This window comes from Artemia sp. Qi Xiang Cuo, chromosome 14, assembly GCF_049724085.1.
Source record: "Artemia sp. Qi Xiang Cuo chromosome 14, ASM4972408v1, whole genome shotgun sequence".
In the NCBI taxonomy this organism is placed as follows: domain Eukaryota; kingdom Metazoa; phylum Arthropoda; class Branchiopoda; order Anostraca; family Artemiidae; genus Artemia; species Artemia sp. Qi Xiang Cuo.
This window is the reverse complement of record NC_142807.1, coordinates 34,410,026-34,433,860: the sequence shown is the minus strand read 5'-3', so window position 1 is coordinate 34,433,860 and position 23,835 is coordinate 34,410,026. Positions and strand designations below refer to the sequence as shown.

At 34.5% G+C, this 23,835-nt stretch overlaps 1 protein-coding gene across 1 annotated transcript in view; it reads right to left on the bottom strand.

Annotated features, from left to right (window-relative positions):
* Positions 1 to 2,921: 2,921 nt before the first annotated feature.
* Positions 2,922 to 23,835, bottom strand: part of hdm (meiosis specific with OB domains hold'em) — an 87,428-nt gene continuing 66,514 nt past the window's right edge. The window contains exons 7-10 of the mRNA XM_089100154.1: positions 20,269 to 20,419; positions 18,752 to 18,850; positions 7,875 to 7,971; positions 2,922 to 3,258 (exon numbers count right to left, since the gene is read on the bottom strand). Coding sequence (XP_088956280.1) covers positions 3,070 to 3,258; positions 7,875 to 7,971; positions 18,752 to 18,850; positions 20,269 to 20,419 — 536 coding nt within the window. The 3' untranslated portion in view covers positions 2,922 to 3,069. The remainder of the gene's footprint in view (positions 3,259 to 7,874; positions 7,972 to 18,751; positions 18,851 to 20,268; positions 20,420 to 23,835) is intronic.

Here is a 23,835-nt window from a genome sequence, read left to right as displayed (position 1 = left end):
AACCGATGCTAGTTAAAGGGTATTGGCGCTATTCTTTCGCAAATAATCCCGGTAGAAAACCTTAATCCTCTAGAGGGAACGCCTAAACAAAAACAAATACAAAAAGTTAGATGCTATTCGAGTAGAACTTTATCAAAAGGCGAAAGTAGTTATTCAGCCACAAACTTAGAATTATTATCAATAATCCATCACTTGGATAAATTTAGACACTATTTAATTGGTAGAAAATTTATACTACGATCAGACCATAAAAGCTTGCAGCACCTGCGCACATTTAAAACCCCACGGGCATTCTAGCTAGATGTATTATGAAAATCCAAGATCTAGATTACGAATTTGAATATTTAAAAGGTAAACGAAATGCAGCTTACGACTTTTTGAGTAGACACCCAGCAAATATTCCGTCGGAAGCTGAGAAAAATGAAGTTAACGCTATCAATGCTAAGAGCAAACATGGACATAAGAAAAACAAAGTCAAGGACACGGTAAAAGAAAACAAGATTAACTATTGTCCCGTGTCTTTAGAAAATATAAACAGAAAGCAAAAAAAGGACGAAAGGTGTGTAGCATTAATTAATTATTTTGTGAAGGACGATGTGTTACCGGATAAATTCAAAACTCTTAGAAAAGAGATAGATAATCTTTACTATGATCTTGATAAAGTAATTCTATGTAGAATCGTGACTGCTGAGACAAATAGAAACCAAACCTCAATAATACCTGTATTACCACAAAACTTAATAATAACTGCGTTTGAATATTTTCATTCAGATATAGGTGGACACTTAGGAGTAACGAAAACTTTCCATAAATTAAAACAATATTTTTACGTGCCGTCGGGAATAACAAAACTTAAAGAATTAGTAAGTACATGCGAAGCGTGTAACTTAAGAAAAATCCACCAAGCTTATCCTAATCCTCCAATGGGAAGGGTCCCGGTAGCAAAGTACCCCTTCGATATTGTCTCATTTGACCTATATGGAACAAGTGGAGGCTTGCCTGTTTCCAACAGAGGCCATACTTGTATTCTTTCAGTTATAGATCACTTTTCTGGATTTACTTTAGCAAAAGCATTAAAAAATCAAGGTGCTTACGCCACCAGTAAGAAGTTAGCAAAATTATTTTTAAAATTTGGCATTCCAAATAAGGTTTTAAGTGACAACGGAAGCAATTTTGTTTCAAAAGTAACAAAAGACTTAATGAGTTTTCTTAATATAGAGAAAATGGTGACAGCTCCTTACCACCCACAAGCTAATGGTAAAATAGAAAATAGGCATAAAATATTTTCGATAAAAAATATTTTAGATAGGGATGTAGAATAAAATAAGAAAAGTAATAGAGAGAACTTTTAGCACTCCTCATTAAGCAAAAAAAACAACAAAAAAACAATATAAATCAAAATTATGTAGAATAAATAGTTAATAAATTGCGAACATTTCAAAAGCCCAAAGGCAAGCAAGTCCTAATGACGGGACGTCATTGAATAAAGGGAAGGGTAATATGTACCGTGAGTAAAATTCGATATATTTAAAATACAAAAATAAAGGTCCTTCTTCCTAAAGATGATTCCGACTTCATCTAATTAAGTTTAAATCGAGTTTCAAAAAAAAGAAATGTCCTTAATCAGCAAAGAGAAAAATTGCAGTTAGCCTCAGACAAAGAACGGCGCTATCCAGCTTTGGATTTCGCTAAGATAGTGGGCAATACAAAAGATGCTGCACACAATATTTCTAAGGAATTTTAAATTATAAGAGCCGTGTGAACGTTTGAATCATCAGAAATATTTAAGACAGATTATTGGACGGAGGGTTCGGCCCGCCTCAGGACTTAGGCCAATCGTGGGGTAGCTCCCACGGCACATGATCAGGATTTAGTATTTATAGTAAAGAAAAGTGATTTTCGTGCTCTCATTATCATAGTCGACAGACTTATTTCGGCAATCAAGCTTTGTAATTCTATCATTGTTGTTATCTCAGTCACCGTTGTTGTCATTTGAAGTGGCCCACTGCTGTTCACCTAATTATGTAAGTCTCAATAAATCTATTGCTTTTTACTTGTGTTTATTTTATTTTATATGTCTGTATCTAGTTACACGACAGGTAATTAGTTCTTATGTCTCCAAGGTACGTTCCCAGAAATCTGATCTCCAGATAGCTCAAGGAAAAGAGGTAACATTTATATTTCTACGCATTTTATTTTCACTCAATAATTGAGGGTGGCACGGTCATAAATTTACTTCACTCCCCATTGCTGTGGCGCAGGCCTTGATGGTACAATCTTTAGCGCTATAAGCGGCGCTATCGGAGAACTTATAAGGTGTAAGTTCGCAGCTTTAGCTTTAGTACGATATTAGATTTGACGCGGTCAATATTTATTACCACATTTGCCTCAGTCACTTTCTTTTTATCGCTACAATTCTTTGATATTTACCCAGATGCACTTCCTTCTTGGAGGAAGGGGAAGGGTGTTCCTTTTTGCCCATCACGCATATTTTATTATGTAAGGTAGTTTTCGGGGACAATTCCAATATTGATAGGAGAAAAAAATTTGGAATCAAAGTTAAAGTTAGAAGTTTTTCTTGTGGTATATTCTCGTCTAGTTATATTCTTACGTTTCACTTAGGTATAGACCTATCTAGAATTTTCTTTTTTTCACTTAAGTACCATTTTTCTTTTAATTTTAGATACAGTAATATTGAACGTGAACGGTTTTAAGTTTCACTATAGAAAAAAAAGACATTAAAAGTTTTATTCCCTTTGCATCTTCTTATGATTATAAATACAATAATGATAAAAAATCCTATGCTCGTGTCACCTAACAGCTCGTTTCAGTTACATCTACATACGGTATTTTACTAGTAGAACATGTTTTCTAATTAAACAATAATGGTTTCTTTAGCTTTCGAAGTACATAAAGACACATATTTTTCAAAATTTATTTTCGTCATAAACTCTTGGTATAAACGTAATATCAAACTCCAATATCAATAAGTTAACGAGAGAAAATATTTTGGCCTAGGAACAAAATGAAAGAAAAAAAGGCAAAAGAGAGAATAAAAAGGTAACAAAATTAGGCAGCAGAGCAGCGGACAGTTACTTCATCCAGATTGGCTCGTTCGGCAAACAGAATCCAAATATCCGCCTGGGATTGGTCAGATTTCTTTGGCGCTGCTGATATATAAACTTTACATCTTTCAAGTAGAAACTGCCATTTGATCATAGTCAGCTCGTGAGGTGCCAAATTCATGAATGCCTCAGGCTAAAAAGAGAGAATTTTCTAAAAGGCCATAGTCACTAAATTTGAAATCAACTGAACTTTAGTTTTGACTATGTTAAGTTCTGAATGTAATGTTTTTCATAAATCGTTATTAACCAAATTTGTACGACTTTTTGGTAAAATCACATGGTGAGTGGGCCTTAAACATTGTTTCCGTGTTTCGAGAGAGCCCATGAGTTCACATGACACCACCCATCCACCTCATTCATAGACACGAAATTTCTAAAATTCAGATTCCTTTTTCTTTTTTTAGTTAACTCAGATTATTCGAAGAATATAAACAATCAACCGAATTTTCTTTTCATAGTAATTGACTGACCTACATCTGCACATATGGGGAGAAGGAAGATATTACGACCAAAGACTGACCTCAGAAACTTGTTTTTAATATTTAAAAATTTGACAAAAATAATAGTGTAATTGAGCGTAATAATGTACAAGAATTATATAGTAGAATTTGGGCCTGAGGATGGAATTTTATTTTTTGCACAAAAACTCCCTGAAATTTAATACCACAAGGGGGTATTAGGATTTTAGAAATGCCTAGGTAGGGCACAACCCGAAATCGTGAGGACATCCTCTTCATGCGGTACGTAGTCTCCGTCTCTTTTTGTCGTGTTTTAATGTGATACTTAAAGATTTATTGTTACTTTTTACTTGTTTTCTAGTAAAGAGAAAAAATCTTGCTTTATAAATTAGGTATATTTCCATTTATTTCGATAATTAATTCCATTAGAATAGAATTCTTCTAAATGAAACTGGTAAAAACTTTCAATATATTTTAATGGTTTACAAAGGAAACAGCAGGCCATAAAAAAGGGCCTAGGATTTTCGAACTGATTTTAATTACTTCAGCGTAGTCGAATGATGTGAAATCGGTTTTTCTCTATCAGCTCTATGATTTTAGATATATTTATCTATCAGCCAATGTTTTCTACTAAAAAATTTTAATTATAAACGATGTAAAACTAAAAATCCCAGCTTAGCTTACTATTATTCGTAAAAATTTTTATGAACTTCATAAACTCTCCAAAATTTTGTAAAAGGATTGTATATTATTTTCTTATTAAACTTTTAAAAAGAAGGCTTTCAAGTAATCATCGGAATTATTGTCAAATTATTCAGTTTAATTATTTCTGTTTTTAATTTAATTTTATTAGATTTAATTAATCAACTTTAATTCATATTATTGTATTAGATTTTAACATTAAATAAAATAAACAAATATAATTATAGGTTGAATAGAACTATTAAATTCATAAATATTATTAAACATTAAAAATTGTTCAAGTTCCCTTATGGACTGTTTCTAGCTAAAAGATTACCGCCTCACAGTTTGACAAAAGAAGCGGTACTTGTTAATTAAACGAAACACACTCAAGAATTACGCTTAGGTTTGATCTCAGAAAACCGGTTTCATTGCCTCAAAGACAAATGATGGGTGATAGAATGCATTGAACTTGTATTATTTGGGTTATATATTTGCATATTAGATAGGGGGGGGGGGGAGTTAGGTTAGGTTATGTTAGAGGCGCTGTCCAAATACTTTACCCCCCCCATAATGTGCAAATAAATAGCCCAAATTATATTACTATATAAACTAAGGTTTATATGAAGGTTATATTTCATTAGGATTAATTTAACTTCACTTCTTGGATGTGTTTCTTTTAATTAATATGTACCAAAGAAACAAAACATATATGTGGTAGGCAAAAGGATCCGTGGTATTTAAAATCCATCGCTTGATTAGAAATAAAAATAATATAATACAAATAAATCATATCGAAAAAGTGAAGTACTCACAATGGAAAATGTTGATGTATTGCCGACCACTATGATTTAGGTACTTGTTTTACATGAGATAGAAACAATAATGAGGAAAAATTTAAAGAAAAAACAAATACATTAAAACTTAACCACCAAGAATTTCTGTTCGTTTATATGGAAAAGATTAACGACAACCCTTTTAAAGAAAGGGGAAAGATCACTATTTGCGATATATTAATTACAATTCTATTAAACTAAAAAGTTAGGCCTAAATGTCTGTAAGATGTTAGTTTCCTTGCGGCAAGCGGGATCAAACTTGGCCACCTTTAATTACGGAGCTTGGACTCTTCCCCCATGCTACCGCAAGGAAATGTGTAAAATGGTTTTTAACATAATATATAAAGTTGTTGAAACAAAACTGATCTTTGATCATTTCATGCTGTCCTGTCGGTTCGAAAATTTACTTACGTGCATGGATAGAAAAAAGAAAGAAAACGGGGTTAAATTTTTTTTTATTTAGTGATTGACCTCTCCAGAAGGAAACGCTCTAAAGTTCTAAAACTACTAAAAAGTTTACAATATACTTTACTTATAAAATACCAATATCCAAAATACAAGATAAGAAGGGGGGCACCATTGCTCTAACTCAAACTAATTCGCTAAACCGAAACAATCAAAATTTACATTACTGGTCAACCCTCATCCGGACAGAAATTCTCAAATAGGGATGAGGTGGCTACTTTCTCAGAGTCCCTCATTGCTAGTTCGACAGTTTTGCTCTACTGAAAACTAAATGGACTGCTACAAAAATTACCAATTAACATTTCAAACTTCCGTTTGAAACGTTAAGCTATAAGTAATATCTATTAAGCTATTAGTAACTCATAGAATGTAGATTTCCCATATATTTTTGAATTGTAGTTGAAAGTTTGACAGTTAAGAACTGAATGTACCATAATAAAAGAAGTCATGAATTGACTTATTTTTTCTAGCGGGGAGGGGGGGGGACTTGAAAAAAAAGCTTGATCATTTGACTAGGAAGTGTCCAGAAACTGAAGAAAGTATGGAGTGTCAGAGGGTTTGGCCCAAAGCACCACGCCTGCCCTCGACCCTAAAGAAACCCAAGCCTATTTATCTTAAATCAAAGAATTACTACTAGTCTAGTTTACATGTCCTTATAAAGCAAATACTGTCTAAAACAAATTGAATTACTTTATATTACGATAATTTCTATCTATTTATTTCCAGAATCACTCCTGGTTTAACAGCTTTCACCCCCCCCCCCAAGTGCCTGGTCGTGATGTCAATTCACAAAAATATAAGACACAAAATGTATTTTACAGTGTGCAGGGGAGGGGGGCAAACTTGTCATTTTGAAACTGGAAAAACAAAAAGGCTTTTTTCAATAAAAACACTCCCAAAAAGGTTTTTTTTAAAAATCAAAATATAATTTTCTCTTTATTAAAAAATTAAAACAAAAAACCCCTTACTTCACTGATGCCTGGATATAGCCTTGGTTTTAAACGAAAGTTGACTCATTTTGACAGTTTGCACTGTTCAGCTGTGCATAATGCCAAATAAAAAACTAGAAAACTTTAGCTTATGATCTTATATAATATCCAAGCTTTAGGGGAGAAGGTAGTAAAAAGTTCAGAAACTGTAAGGGATTCAGAAAAATTCAATAAAAAACAATCTTCAAGGAAACATTTTTTGAGTTTAATGAAGTAATAATAATGAAGTAATAATCAAAACCTAACACTTTACGTCACTGACAAAAACAATTTACGTCACTGATACCGTCACTGTTTTTAGCCTTGGTTTTAAACGAAAGTTGACTCATTTTGACAATTTCTGCTATGCAGCTGTGCATAATACCAAATGAGAAACTAGCAATCTTTAGCTTATGACCTTATATTATATCCAAACGTTAGGGGAGAATATATTCAAAAGTCAAACTATAAGGGATACAGAAAACCCAACAAAAGACAAACTTCAAGAAAAACATTTTTGAATTTAATCAAATAATAACTTTAGTAGTATAGTATTTGCATCCAAGAGGACACGATCTTACTCTAGCTCAAATAACAACGCGCTACCTGTACTACAATTACTTATTAATAATGTTTACCTATGTTTTGTATAATAACATTTACCAACGTTTTATGTATCTATGCAATTACATTTTTAACTGACTTCAGCCTAACCCTCGTTCGTATTATGTATAAATGAACCGGAACAACATACTGCAAGAGTATTTTCTCAACGTCCTAAATGAGTAATTGACGAAGGAAAATATTCCGAATGTTTGAACAAAACGATACAAATTGTGTGTGTTTTCGTAACCATCATAATTTAAGATGCTATAAATGTATGAGAGTATTATCTGATGCACCATAAATGAATGCCCATATCGACTAAATCGAAAACCGTTAATTTTTCATGGGGAAACATTGGTTGCTAATGAGGAACTTCTTGACTTCTTTTAGAACGTGCTATATACATAACAGTTTTAGGACCGTAACAACAATAGCAGCATTTTATTGGAAACGTTTGATTTAAATAAGAAATGCCAAAAGTAAAAAAAAAGCACTAAGTGTCCGTTTCAAAGCTCCATAAGTACCATGACCTAAGTACGCGAACTGCGATGAAAAAACTTAAAATTAGACAAGAATATATCGTTCAAGGGCTTCTTGACACGCTTAATTTATTTTATGGGTTTTTCAAGGATCAAAACTTTATCGAACACGTGTACCAAGATCAGCTCATAATATGTTTTGATTCTTAAAAACATGCGCGATGTCTATTTTTCAAAAAGAATTAATTTTACTCACTTGAGTTGCGAAGAGGCGTTCTGCGGCTATACCAGTAAGACGACAATTGTTGATAGATCCGGTGGAATCTGACAGAGTCACGCGTATGTCAAAGTTCCTGAAAAAAGTTACTGTGAAATCTGGATGTGTCAAAAGTTGCTATAAACCAACAAAACATTCATTACACAACGATTTCGCCTTTTGAAAATTAAATTTCGGTTAAATAGAACCTATTTCGATTTTAAGTCATATGCTTGAAATATAAGCGTCGGATTGTTCAACAGTCATGGGATTCGCTTGTCAGTTTTAAGAATGAAAAGAAAAAATCCTACTCGATAGAATTATTAAGAAATTTTCGAAACAAAAAATGGTGCAATAGAATCATTGGAAGTTATCAAAGTAGTTAAAGAGCCAAATGGGCTTTAGAATTTTTTCATTAGCAAAATTTACAGTTTTCGCATTAAGCTATGACATTTCACAAGTTGCAGTCTCTGTGAAGAATCCAAAGCTATAATTTCGCACTAACTCAACGAAATACAGGCGCTTTCATTTGTAAGTTAAAAATCAAATTTTGCCAACATAAATGAGTTCATTTTAAATGAATATAATGAGTATAAATGAATATTGTATAAATGTATAAATGAATAAATATATATCATAAATGAATATGAGTATAATGAATATAAATGAAAATAAATGAGTTAATTTTAGTTCTTCCAACTCTGGATTTTCCGTATTTTCTTTGCTTCCTGATAAAAATTACTTTTGATTCTTGATTCAGTAAAATGTTTTGAAATAAAGACCTCTAAAGGGCTGTGGAAGACAATTAGATTTTCAGGGGAACGAGGAAATAATACATTAAAGCTGCAAATCAGTAAAATATAGACAAAAAACTGTATGTATGTATTGGATTAATGACGCTTCTTGAATACTAAGGTCCTTGCATCGACCCTGAAGTGTGTTACAGCTGAGTTTGAACTGAGTTCGAACAGCTGAGTTTGAAAACACTGCGCCAACACAGGACAACGAAATAAACAACAGCTAGATACTAGGATGTACCCATTTTGAATTCTAAACTTTCATGATGATGTCAATTCGGGAGAGGGGGAGGGCAAGAGCAGTTCATCCATGAACAAACGGATGATGACTAATACAGAGTGCATTACAATAGTAACAGCATCCAAAATTAATATCTAAACATGACGGAATAGTAATTTCGGTTGGCCAAAAGAACTACCTATTGCTGAAGCAGTTGCAACGTCAAAGTTTGCAAGATGGTGCCAACAGTATTTGCATCGATATTGCGCCTCAATTAATATTGGAACAGATATCGGTGTTTATATCCGAGAGGAGAATGATATTAGCTGGGAGATAGTTTGAGGTTCGATATTTCTCCGTGAAATAGTTGGAACTTTTCTTGACATGTTACTAATATTTTCAATGCATCTATATCTCTTGACGTGGAGCTATTTGGTCAATTAAAAAAAATCTGTTTTGTGCTTTGTTTTCCCAGCATGGATTTGTACTTCAAGTGATGACCAAAGAACGAAGATATCTTATTTTGTACTTGAACAGCTGAAATCATCTCCATTTTAGATTCAAATAGCATGAGCTACTCAAATCTTCGAGTATATAAAGCCATTAGTAGGGATGCCATTGAAAGAGCTTGTTCAATAATGACGGTCATTAATTCCATACAGATGTAGCTATTCTGCAAGCAATATGAGCAACTATAGATTAAAGCAACTGCCACAGAATTATGAAAATGTCACGGTCCTTTATAGAGTCTGTAAATCTGGCATCACTTACAAAAGGTGCATTTGTTTTTTAGCCAGGTACATCTTACTTATTGACAGGAAATTCCCACACTGCAGTCACTGCAGTCCACTGGCTGGCTTAGTCTAAAGCTTAAATAAAGGAAACCCAATTTCCCAGTTGCCGCTGATCTTGTTGACCCTGTTGAAATATTTTTAACACTGAAGACTAGCGATGCAGTTTGCAACGAAAATTATTTTAAGCACCTTTTCCATCCGCCTTCTTGAAATTTTTAGCCTATTGGCCATAATACTCGTACATCGCTGAAAAGTCAAAATTTCGGGACTCGATGAGAATTTAGTGGATGATATTTCAAATGCTTTTACGTACAGATGCTTAGCAAAGTCACAAAACTATCTAACAGTTCGTGGTAACGAACTGTAAGTAAGGAGAGACCCGGCTCAATAGTAACCGAAACTCTAAAAAAGGAATTTTGATACCAATAGATATATCAAAAGAATTTGATTTTTACGTTGATTTCAAATATATAAGGTTTATCAAGTTTAATCTTATCCATCAAAAGTTATGAGCCTGAGAAAATTTGCATTATTTTTAAAATAAGGGAAAAACACCCCCTAAAAGTCATAGAATTTAAATGAAAATCAAACCATCAAATTTAGCGTAGTAGAGAACCCTAGTGTAGAGGTTTCAAGCTCCTTTCTGCAAAAGTGTTGAATTTTGTATTTTTTTTTGCCAGAATACCGATCACGGATGCGTGGTTATTTGTTTTTTCTTTTACACAGGGGTGATCGTATGGACCCAGTGGTCCTAGAATATCACGGGAGGGCTCATTTGAATGGAAATTAAAAGTTATAGTGCCTTTTTTAAGTGACCAAAAATGGCGGGCAACTAGGCCCCCTCCAGCGCTCCTTTTTCCCCCAAAGTCATCCGATCAAAATTTGAGATAGCCATTTTGTTCAGCATGGTCAAAAGAATAATAACTATATCTTTGAGGATGACTTAATCCCCAACAGTCTCTGGGGGAAGGGCTGCAAGTTATGAACTTTGCCTAATATTGACATATAGTATTGGTTATTGGGTAGTTTACAGACGTTTTCAGGGGGGATGTTTTCTGGTAGTGGGGGGGGGGTCGGGGGTTACGTCAGAGGATCTTTCCATAGAGGAAGTTTTCATGGGGGAAGGGACATTGCAATGATTTCCTAGCATTATTGAAAAAAACGATCAGAAATTAAATTAAAAAAAAGTTTTTCAACTAAAAGTAAGGAGCAACATTAAAACTTAAAACGAACAGAAATTATTACGTATATGATTGGATTCGCCCCCTATTCAATACCTCGCTCTTTACGCTAAAGTTTTTTTTAGTACTTTCATAAGAGCTATTTATTCTAAAAAACGGCTTTTGTAATTAAAGGGTCATTTTTAAAGAATTGGAACAAAATTCGAACTTTAGCGTAAAGAGCGAGGAACCCAATAATATACGTATTAAAAATATATGAATATAGAAGTTCGTTACGTAATTTAATTCGTAAGTTACGTATATTTATTGCTAATAAAAACGTTCGTAAATAAAATTAAACAACTTTAGAGAAAACTATTTAACCAAAAAATAAAATAAAATTTATATGCAAATTTCGTTTTAATTATTCATGTACAGCGAGCCAAAATCAAAACCTACATTAATTCAAAAACGTTCATAAACTAAAAAAAAAAAAAATTTTAACTGAAAGTAAGGAGCGACATAAAAACTTAAAACGAATAGAAATTATTCCGTATATGAAAGGGGCCATTCCCTCCTCAACGACTCGCTCTTTACGCTGAAGTTTGGCTTTTTCTCACAACTCTTTTTTTTAAAACAATAAAAACTTTAGCGTAAAGAGCGAGGCGTTGAGGAGGGGACAGCCCCTTTCATATACAGAATAATTTCTGTTCGTTTTAAGTTTTAATGTCGCTCCTTACTTTCATTGAAAAGAACTGTTTTTTTTATTTAATAGACGAAAAGAATGGGTTGTTTTGAAAAGTCTACCTCTTTTTTGACAAGAAATTCCAGAAAATGATAAAATTGAAAACCGCAAGCTTTGAGGTTGCATTTGTTGAAACTATCTTTCAATGGTCGAGCAACAATGGCTAGAAAATCCCACCAAGACAATCATAACTTATTTACAGGCTATTTATTGGTCTCTACTGCTTTTTCTAAAGCATAGTTAACTTTTTCTCCAAAACCCATCATTACTGCCAGGATTTCTGAATTGTAAATTTAGCACCCCGTTTATTTGACAGATGTCAATACCCTAAATATGTCATACTATAACGGATAAAACAAATAAAGAAAAAACTCTATAACAAAGAAAGCTACCCATAAATCTCAAATTCCAGGTTCAATTTTAAACATCGGTCATTCAATTTCCTGATTTTACCGGAAATTTTTGAATATTTCATGACTTTCCATCCTGCTTTTGTAATTCCCTAATCATTCCAGGTTATTCTCCTTACCTTCAGAAATCGCACTCACCTACATGGTTTGGCATAAAAAAAGAAAAAAAAAATTTGTCAACTCGATATCGTTATTTTCTGAATACTATATTGTTAAAACGAAAAAATAAAAATAAAAAACAAACAGTCTAAATAACAGCATTTCAAAAAATGCAATGTCTGGTCTCCAAATAATAGATTCACGATTCTAAAAAAAAAAAAAAAAAAAAAAAAAAAAAAAAAAAAAAAATCCAGTCAAAATAAGACACATAGACCTGAGGGCTGTAACACAGGACACCCACCATATAGGGGGTGATTATCTTTTGTTTCTTAAAGAAGAAATTTAAGGAAGGCAATGGACTAAATATTAGGCTTGATTTGGTCAATACCCTTAAGACTTTTATTTAAATGATAAAACGCTTGTGTCCTAGAATTAGGTCGAAAGTGGAAATCAGAGATAGTTACAGGAATAGCGACATATTGAGAATCTTAGTGTGTTGCGCACCACAAACAATTTTATTAAGATTTGTAGGTGGAAGATTTTGATTCTATTAATGCCTCGATGGAACAAGGGAAAAAGCGCACCAATTTGTATCACTAAAATTACAAGTAAAAAACATAGATTGGGAAAAAGTTTTCCACTTAAAAAGTATTCAGTATTGATTCAGAGTTCAAAGTGAACGCACCTGTACTAAATTGGGTATTCCATTAAAAAATCAGTAAGCTTTTAAAGTGAATTTTAATCCCTGTTTGTCAGATTTCGCAATCTTTGGCAAATTATGAATTGTACGATTTAGATTATGGCTGCTTACGAGTGAAATAAGATTATTGAAAAGTTGGTGTTCAGCCCCATTCTGAACTTTTTCATTAGATCACTCACAGAAGGTGTTAAACTTGATCTGATCGTCAACAGTGTTATTAATTATTTCGAACACGATGGAGTTTTACAAGCTAAGAAGACCCTTCATAGTGAGCTGGATATCCAAATCAGGATGGTTTCGTATGCCAAGGATGATGAGAATATTACTGATATGTGCAAGTCACTAGGCACGGCGGCAAAGCAAAATGTTCTGATCCCAAAGTTTGTAATTTTCAGTCCGTGTGAAGTAACTGCCATCGGCGAGTTTGTTCATGCCACAGTAGTTTCGAAAGTAAATGAACTTCCGAAAAAAATAGATGGATTTATGTTGAATGCTAGCTGCTTCCCGACCAGCCTGCCTGACAAGTCCCAGCCTCCTCAATCCACATCCCCCTTATAACTCTACTCTGTGATACTTAAGAAACCCCAAAAGACTTAAAAGGCCCAAATGAACGAAAAACATTCATCTATAAGGTGTGCCCAAATCCGAACGATATAGCCGAGTTACGCCACCCTAACGACGAGTGGAAAATTGTGGTTCAGTCCATGAAAACCGCGGGCCAGATAGTCGAAAATGTTAAGTGCGCCGAACCCTCGCTCAACATTTTCCTCAATGAGTCTGCTTTTATCGCAGCGATTAAGCGAGTACCAGAAGATTTAGACGAAATGTCGCTGAAACAGCTAATCCTCAAGTGCACTAAAACGGTACAGTGTGGTAACTCCCGAACATTTAAAGTTTATTTTCCGTCTCAAACTGATATTGATACGTTTCTGAAAGCATATATGAAAGTTGGATATGAATGCCTTCCGGTTGAAGAGTTCGTGTTCCTACCACGTCGCTGCTTCAATTGCCATGCGATCGGTCACCTCGCCGTGAATTGTAAGAACTGTGCACTGTGTTCTAAATGTGGCTCTATCGATCACAAATCAACGCCTGATACTCTATGCCAAAACAGTGCCTTTTGCGTTTGTTTCAAGACCAATGGTCATACGTGTTATAGTGTAATGCGCCCAAAAAACCGCAAAACTTAAACCCATGGACTCGTTTCTACTATCATGGAATATAAACGGGTCATTTGCAAATAAATTTTCTGTGTTGCCAAGCCTCAGATCCAGTTATAACGTGATTTTCCCCCAGGAATATTTTGTTACTAAACATGGTATCAACATACTTACACTTGATTGCATGGTGTCGCACTCCATGCCTACTAGAAAGCTGTATAAAAGAGGCAGATGCTCTGGTGGACTTGTTACTTTCGTTAAATCGACTCTCCGTTCTGCTTGTTCGAACTAAATGATCATTACTTAGCCGTGAGAGTGGACTCCTCTGTTTATATTTGTGTGTATCTACCCTCTGACTATTCCAACCATCAGTCAGGGCGATTATTTGCTTTATCGTACGAAAAGTTAGGTTCTTGTGTAGAAAAAAATCGGCGTCTAGTTTTACCTTGTGTTATAGCCGGATACTTTAATTATAATTTGTCTGAACCAGATTCTCATGTGTCTCCACGTACTACTATAGTTAAGGGTTTATTTAGTGATTTTTTGCGTGTATTACATAAAATGTCGATTTATGTATATTCACACGTCTTTGCGAACCTCTAACTTGGACCACGTTTGCTATATCTTTAAATCTGACCGCCGATACAGTTAACGTTATATTTGATTATCAGCTGTCTGACCACTTACCTATAATTTGCTCTATCGGTGTGCCATCTTCGGTTTCTCAAAGTAGTCCACTAGCACGTGATTCCTCAGCACGGCGGTATCGTCGTGATTGGTCAAAGATTGACCAAACTCGGTTCCTCGAGTCGGTTGACTAGATTCTAAGTAAAATTTGTGCCCCATTTCACAATCTCCAAAAGTCACTCCAGTTGCCTATGAGTGAGGCCATAATTTGTCTTGATCTATATTGTGCTGAAACATGCCATGCCCTCTGCTTTGCCGAAAAACAAGCTGTCCCCATTCAACATGTCTTCAAAGAAGTCGTTCCTGGATGGTCCACAAATCCAGAGCTTTTTACTTCATGTGGACAAGCAAATTTTTGGTTTTCTATATGGCAAAAGTGGGGGCGTCCTAGTCCGGGCATGTGAATGATATAAGGATCTCTACAAAGCGGAAGTTTTCCAAAATACTTGCTCAGCATAGTAGAGCTGTTCTGCCCATGCAAAAGAAGATCGAAATATGGTATTTAAATTTGTCTCCTCCTCACCACACGCTTCTTCGCCACCGTCCTCAGCTGACATTCCAGAAGCTGAATGGTATTCATGTTATGAATCTGAGTTTTCTGTCCCTGATCCCATCATAGAGCAATCTTAAGAAGTAGCTCTGGATCAGTTTTTGGATGCTCAACCCGATTAAGATTGTGTGGTCAGTATCCGTTCTTTCGAAGATCCCATCCAAAAACTAAAATGGAAACGTTCATCTGGTATTGATCAAGTCAGAGCGATTCATTTGAAATACGGGGGAAAACCTCTTACGGTTCATCTGTCTCTGCTTATGCAGATGATTTTCACTCAGGATATCGTTCCTTCTTCTTTTTGCATCGGAGATCTGATTCCTATCTCTAAAAAGGGAAATCTGAAGTCCACTGTACATCATTCCGCCCTATTACTGTAGATACATCATTTGAAAGCTCTTTCAGCTACTATTCATTAGGAAACTTCAAAAAGACTGCTATACCCCCCCCCCCCACACTAGTTCGGATTTAAGCGAGGCACCGGGTGTGTCGACGTTTTAACCGCTGTTGCATATGCCCTGATTGATGCGGAATCGTTTGGAGAAAGCCTTGTTTTGGGGGGACATGATGTCAGACGTGCACTCAATTCTCTTATCCACGCAGCGATGCTTCTGAAAGCTGGTAAACGTGTATTGAATCTGGCCATTATTCGTTCTCTTCGGGATTTATATTCAAGACTTCATATCCACCTGAAACTACCCCCAGATAAAGGCATGCCCCCGATTCCGCGTAGACAACTTATCCTAATCAAGAAAGGGACCCGTCAAGGAGCTGTCACCTCTCCCGACCAATTTAATAGCTATGTTCTGGAAGCACAAGATTAATGCCCACCTTCACTAATTTTGTTTTCTGTAGACCTTTCCTTGGTTTTCTATGCTGACGACATCCTAAGTCTTAGTCGAACTCTTGAACGTATCACCATAATTTTGGAATCCTTGAGGCAAAATATCAGAAAGCTGGGCTTCAATTCAACTCCTCCAAATCTGAAGTTGTCCTGTTTAACTTGAAAACAAATTCCTCTGCCCCTTCCATTACGCTTTGATCTAGCTCTGTTCAACCTATAGATTCTTCTTGAATTAGACAAATCAGACGTAGATTCTCAGCAACTTACGCTTCCATTGTATCTTGTAATCTTCGATTCAACCGACCACTTCTAGCGAGTCTATATAATGCTGTTGCCCTTCCCCATATCCTCTACACCGAACCATTCTGGAAACTCCTAACTAAAACTGACTGAAGTAAAATCCACTATTGCGAAATTCAAGGTTGCTGACCCAGAGGTTGAGGTTGCCAGACGGATAGCGAAACATAACAGAAAAATTGATAGAAATTTAAATAATTGGTCCCAAATTCTTAAGCAGGGATATATATATATATATATATATATATATATATATATATATATATATATATATATATATATATATACATATACATATATATATATATATATATATATATATATATATATATATATATATATATATATATATATATATATATATATATATATATATATATATATATCGTTACACCTTTGCGTGCTGGAGGATAAGCTAGTGTTTGTGACACTTCTGCTTCCTCGAGGATAAGTTGGAGGTTTTCACGACACTTTTACTTCCTTGAGGATAAGTAGATTTGAGGATATGTAGAGGGTATTCATGGCACTTCTGATTGCTGAAGGATAACTAGATTGAATGATAAATAGAAAATGCTGATGACAGTTTTGGTTAAACATTGTGAGTGCTTAATGTAGGACATTTACAAGATCACCAGTAAGGAATTTTTACTTATCTATATTGAAGAATGTTTTAAGTCCTGTGTATTTTTTTTCAAGATTTATTTAATGATAGTAGTTTGATACTTGGATTTTGATATATATATATATATATATATATATATATATATATATATATATATATATATATATATATATATATATATATATATATATATATATATATATATATATATATATATATATATATATATATATATATATATATATATATATATATATATATATATATATATATATTGGTGAATGACTCATTTTTATTGTTGTTAGGTAATTGATTTCAATTCTTACAATTTTTTGGCTTTCATTGAATTTTATTCATCTTTTAATTTTTTAGTTTTTTCATTGTTTTTTTTTTTCCACATTCCTATTGACTTTCCGCGTTTTCTTTGTTGGGTTGTTCATCGGCACTCTCAATGATTATATTTTTTCATTTCGCGCTGAAGAAGAGAGGCGTTTGCCCCCTCGAAGTATTTGCTTTGTCGTGTTTTGTCAGTAATTTCATTTGGTCTTTTAAAACCCAATTTTGCTCGTTTATCTTTCTTTGTTACGTCAGGCCAATGTGGTTTAAGAAATTTTCTTTATATATATATATATATATATATATATATATATATATATATATATATATATATATATATATATATATATATATATATATATATATATATATATATAAATAAAGGTTTATAAATATATAAACCTTTAAAGAAAGTTCTTTTTCTTTTTTTTTTTTTATTAATGTGTGAGTTTCAAACGCTACGGAAATTTCTTTTTTAAAGGCGATTAAAGAGCGATATCAAAACCATAAACAAACAGAAATAAAGTTATAAAATAATTACATCATACAACGAACAAAAATTAAAATGAATATAAATTCAGAAATAAAAATAAAGATGTTTCTGTGACAAAGCACTGTAACAAACTTAGGCTAGGAAAAGTCACTAACTTAATATTTATTTTATTTTCAAATATAGAAATGAGAAAGCTCCTGGGTTTTATTAATAGAAGCTGCAGTCGAATATTATTGCGTATTCCCTCTCACAAAAAAAAAGACATACATGCCAATTTATGCGTGTTCATTTACATGATCTGACTTAGGCTTGGAAAAGCTTGGAGTTTTATTTTTATTAAAGTAATTAGGACAGGGGTCGAATATTAGTCAATACTTGGTGAAAACTAATTTAAAAAAAGTGATGAGACCATTTTTTAAAAAGAAATGCAGGCCTTTTACTTAAAACTAGATTTTTAGGATTGCATTTTGTATGCATTTTGTACAGTTTCATTTATAAAAATAAATGGAACTATAGTTCGCAGGAGTGGCTGCATACTGAGCAATTAGGTAGGAGAGAGCGGGGAAGTTTAACTTTAAGTTTATGCATCCAGACGAATAGTCTTTTAGACCAAGTTGATGAGTTACCAGGAACTGTTTGACATAGGAACTAAAAAGTTGTTAAAAAGAAAGAATGAATAACATTTTTCTTTTTTTTAGTTTTTCTACAAATTTCTAAAAGGATATATACCTAACCAATGCTGTAAACTCTAGTTAGATCTAAAAAAAAAAAAATTTCATACGCTAAATAGGTCTCAACCAAACACCTCAAAAAGTCCACAACCAAACAACATGTTTTTTTGTTTTTTGGTATAAATAATGATTTTAAAGGAATATTCGTAAAAAGTAAAAAACTATGACTAAACTAAGCGCTTGGATGCTAAGAAAAGGGCTTCTGAATGGCCCACAAAAACAGAAAACTTACATATGATGTTTTCCGGCGTAACTTGATCCATCACAATTTAAATCTGAACAAGCATAATAGTTTGATGACTGACGAGACACACGACCACCGCAAACGCCACTGAAATTGAGAGAAGTTATCCTTTTACTGCAGATATGCTTCTTAAGATAAAATTTCATAATGAAAAAGCAAAAATATTATTAGAACGATACACTCCAAAATTGATTACACTTTGTTCTTAGTGTAGAAAACACCCAAAGAATACAATAATAAATTGGTATAACCATCAAAAATTCAATAAAAATCAATTAGCATTTTCATTTTGCAAACTCGTTTTACAAAAAAAAACGAATAAAAATTTTGCATTCAATTGCACGTATAATCCAATTCTACAGTAACCTTTGTAGGTATAACTTGGATTAGGTGCATTCTAAACATTTAGAATACACCAATGAATTGCCGTCCCAACTTACGTTCATAAAAGAACAACAACTTTTTTTCCGTTTCAAGCAATTCCCTCCTAAAGTCCCTTTAATGCCCAATCACTCCAAGGGTAGAAATTGTTTGCCAAATGCTGAATAGTGGTACAGAGTTTAAAAATGACGAGGTCTTTACTTACTTACCAGTTAAACAAAAATCTGGGAAGAGAGAAGAACTTTAACTGAGATACAAATCTGGCTACCTGGTGTCAAGAAGAAGAGTATTAAATATTGACTTGGTTGGGGATTTCTTAGCACGTTTTGCCAAGGCTTAGACATAGACCAATCTTCTCTTTTCAAGGTATCCCAATCTCTACTTTCTCGAGGAAACACATACATAGTCTATGTATATCAAATTAATTCATGGCTACCTCAATACACCGGAGGGGAAATTCCTTCCAGTGGGTGGGGAGGGGGAGGGAGATTCTCCCAAATCGTAAATGTTGGAATATAAGAGGGAAGCTGAGCCCATACGCCACTTGCGTACGTGGCTCGTTACCTCTTCCACGACCCTGTACCTTGAGGACAGGGTACCAATTATACCCTGTCCTAAAGTTCTCTTGGGATATGATAAGATTTTTGAGAAAGATGTTGGACAGATGTTTTCCTGGATTAAAGTTGAAATTTCCTAAGCTAGAATTCAAAAGTACAACCTGTATCCTTAGTTTAATAGCTCTTCGACAGATTATTTCTTAAATGTACTTTTGATTTAATCAAGATTGAAAAATACCAGCTTTAGATAGCTCAAGCATTTGTAGACGGTGCTAGAGGAGGGAAAGTCCCTTTTCTTTTACTCAGGTCATTACAGCTCCTTCAGACGAATACTTCCAAAACTGGGGCCAGGGACCAAATTTTCTGCAAAGGACTGAAAATTTTCAGCAGAATTTTTTCAGTGTTTATTATTTTTATTTTGGTTTTAATAGCAACAATTTACTATCGGAGACTTATTGTCTATTTGTTTACCAAAAAGCCCGCTTCAGGGCCTTTTTAACGGTCTTCATTTTGTTTGGACTGCAGCTCGGATGGTTTTAGATAGTATATAATAAAAAAAAAACGAACCAAGAGCCAGAGAATATGGAAGTGTGTTCACTGTCTATGTCAAACTCCGAGAAAAAGCAATACAGCACAGCATCCAAGTGTCTTCCCTTTCCAATTTGTGGTGTCACTTCTTTAAGCTGCTCAACATTAAAAATGCGATTGATCTTGCTCACTAGAGAAAAAAACAATTGTCATGTTAGAAGCATAAAGAAAGTTGATATAAACAAGCAGAGCCATTCCTAGAGTTGGTGGTAGCCCGGGGAAAAATTAATTGCAGCGCCTCGATCCCGACCCAAAGATAAGCAAAAAAAAAGAAGAAGCTGAATCAAACATAAAAACTTGATCAAAGTGGGCAATCCTCCAGCCGCGGCGCCCCTCCCGCAGCTGCGGTCATCAGGACAGCTGACCTGCCCCCCCCCCCAGGAGCAGTTTTGTAAGCCTCCCCCCCCCCCCCCAGGAAAGGCTTACTGAACATTTCGCGAGGGAGTTTTTGAAAAAAAATCGCGTGAAAAATATGGAGTTATAGTTAGCTTGGCCTAACGATATTACCTAATCCCCGAGAAATGAGTTATTTAAGTTGGCCCACGAAAAAATTTTGAATGAGGGTAGCAACATATAGCTGAGAGGATGGGAATATTACTGATGGCTTAGACTTATCAGATGCAGATAAATTATACAGATAGTCGCTTATTAATGCAAAGATTAATTAGTTAATTCAATAAAAGTATTCAACTAATGAAGTATTCAGTCACACTAAAATCACACAGTAAAACTTTCGGACACTTTAGATTTGTCTTTGAAGAGTTATATCTGTATCGTCTTTATTGTTTCCATAGTTTTTGCCCATAGAACAATTACTATTCCCGCAGCTCAGGAAATGCATGAAGAATAAAGAAAGGTTCAAGCCAGGAAAATATATAAAACAGTTCGTGGTAACGTATTGTAAGTAAGGAGCGACGCGGCTCAATAGTAACCGAAACTCTAAAAACAGAATTTTGATACTAACAGATATATCAAAAGAATCTGATTACAGAAAATATAGAAAGTTTCATTAAGTTTAGTGTTACCCCTTAAATGCTAAGAGCCTGAGAAAATTTGCCTGATTTTCAAAAAAAAAGGGAGGAAGATCTCACTAAAAGTCAAAGAATCTTAATGAAAATCACATCATCAGGATCAGCGTATCAGAGAAAACTACTGTAGAGGTTTCAAGCTCCTATCAACAGAATTATAGTATTATTCAGTTTTTGCCAGAAGAAACATCACGGATGCATATTTATTTATTTGTTATTTGTTTTTTTTTCTCAGGGGTGATCGTATCGACCCGATGGTCCTAGAATATCGGGAGAAGGCTCATTCAAACAGAAATTAAAAGTTCTATAGCGTTCTTTTTAAGCGACCAAAAAGATTGGAGGAAAACTAGGCCCCCTTCCACGCCCCTACTTTCTCAAAATCATCCGATTAAAATTTTGAGATAGCCATTTTGTTCAGCATAGCTGAAAGATCCAATAGCTATGCCTTTAGAGATAACATACCCCCCCCCCCCCCCAACTCCCAGGGAAGGTCTTTAAGTTATAAAAATTTGCCCATTGTGGGTAATATACATACAATTTCGGTTGGGGGGGGGGTGATTTTTCTGCTAAAGAGCGTTTTCCACGGGGAGAATTTACCATGGGGAGGGGAGTTTCCAGGGTTCAAGCTTTCAGGGGTAATTTTACACAGAGAGAATTTGCCAGAATTCCTGTACGAAATTCTTCTTATATGTCTTGCCTTCTCTTTTTCGACACAATTTTACGCTTGGAGATGTTAAGGGTAATTGTCCGGGGTAAATTTTTACCGGGATTGAATTATGTAGAGTATATTTCCGTAGGGACGGGAGATTTTTCCGTGGAGGTGGAGCCAGATTTCCAGGCATTATTTAAAAAACGATCAGAGATCAAATAAAAAGAAATTCAACTGCAAATAAGGAGCAACATAAAAGCTTAAAAAAAACCAGCAATTATTATGTATATGAGGGGTGCTGCCCCCTCCTTAATACCTCGCTCTTCACGCTAAAGTTTGAATGGTGTCCAAATTCTTTAAGAATGACTCCTGAAACACAAGAGTCGTTTTATTTGAAAATTAAGAAGCTTTTTAAAAGTACTGAAACACTTTAGCGTGAAGAGCAAGGTGTTGGAGGGGGCAACAACCCTTACATACGTAATAATTTCTGTTCGTTTTAAGTTTTAATGTTGCTCCTTGCTTTCAGTTTAAAGAACTCGTTTTTTTTTTTATTTAACAGTATAAAGAAGCAAGCTACATTTGAAAATACACTTCATTTTAATGCTCAATCTGCAAACAATTTGCCAATTACTTAAACTATCAAGACTTGAAAATAAAAATACATTTTGCCACCTGGACCATTTTCAGGTCTATTATTACTAAAGTCCGTGATTTTCTATTTTTCTTTTGATTGTTTCGAAGTTTTAAGGACAGTACGATATTTTCGTCAGCGTTGCCATATTGAACTGTGAAAATAAAACAAGCAAAACTATTCAATAAATTTGACGACACTTTTGTTCTAATGACGTTTTTAAAAGCCAAAATTGATAGGAGGGAATCAGCCCGTCATGTGCCCTTTCTTGATACCCGGTCCTCTTAGCCCCCAAAGATATTTGATCAAAATTTTGATACAGCCATTTTGTTCAGAATAATCGACAGCTCAGATAAATATGCCTCGGGGGATGACACGACCCCCCCCACACACACTTACAATCCCTAGGGCAATGGCCGTAAATTATTACGAGATGCCCATTTTTAAATATGGTTTCTTTAATGAAAAGGGGGAGAGGGCATGTTTAATGTTGGGTGTACAGTTGGCTCAGACCTACCAGGAACCGTTCTCTGGGTAAAAAAGATCAAACAAAGAGGGTAGGTGACCCAGAAATCGGCCAAAAACTTTTTGTTCCTGATTAATTGCATTTCGAGCAAGATCTTACGGATCATACGGTATGCAAAATTCCCAAGTTTCCCAAGAGTATACTCTGGAAACGACAAGCCTACCTAAGTAAATCAAAGCTTGGGGGAAGTTAAATCGAAAAATTATATTTATCCAGGTTATCGAAATAACTTACCTGTCACGTCTTGGGGGATGAAACTTAAACTTTAAGATACAATTGTAAAAAGAAAGGGGGGCAATGGAAATTTAAGTTTAGTGTTGGGAAAGGGGGAAGATGTTACGCAATTTTTGTCTTCGATTCAGACAAAAATAACGATTTGCACAATAAGCTCCTATGGGACTTGATTCATACATGGTAAAATGGCGAGAAAAATCAAGCTAAATCAATAGACTATATGCATCTAGGTCATCCAAATACCATACATCCACTATCGTGGGAACAGAAATGGGCTAATGAAACGAAAAATTGAAAGTTCCAATGCCTTTTTTGGGATTAAACAATGGCTGGAGTGCAACCAGTCCCCTCTGGTGCTCTTTTTCCTAGCCTCCCCCTGCAACCCCAAAGACTTTTGATCAAAATTTTGAGATTCGTGTTTTCCTCAAAATAGTCAAAATGCTCATCAAAGTTATCTCTAAGGATGACACTACACCCT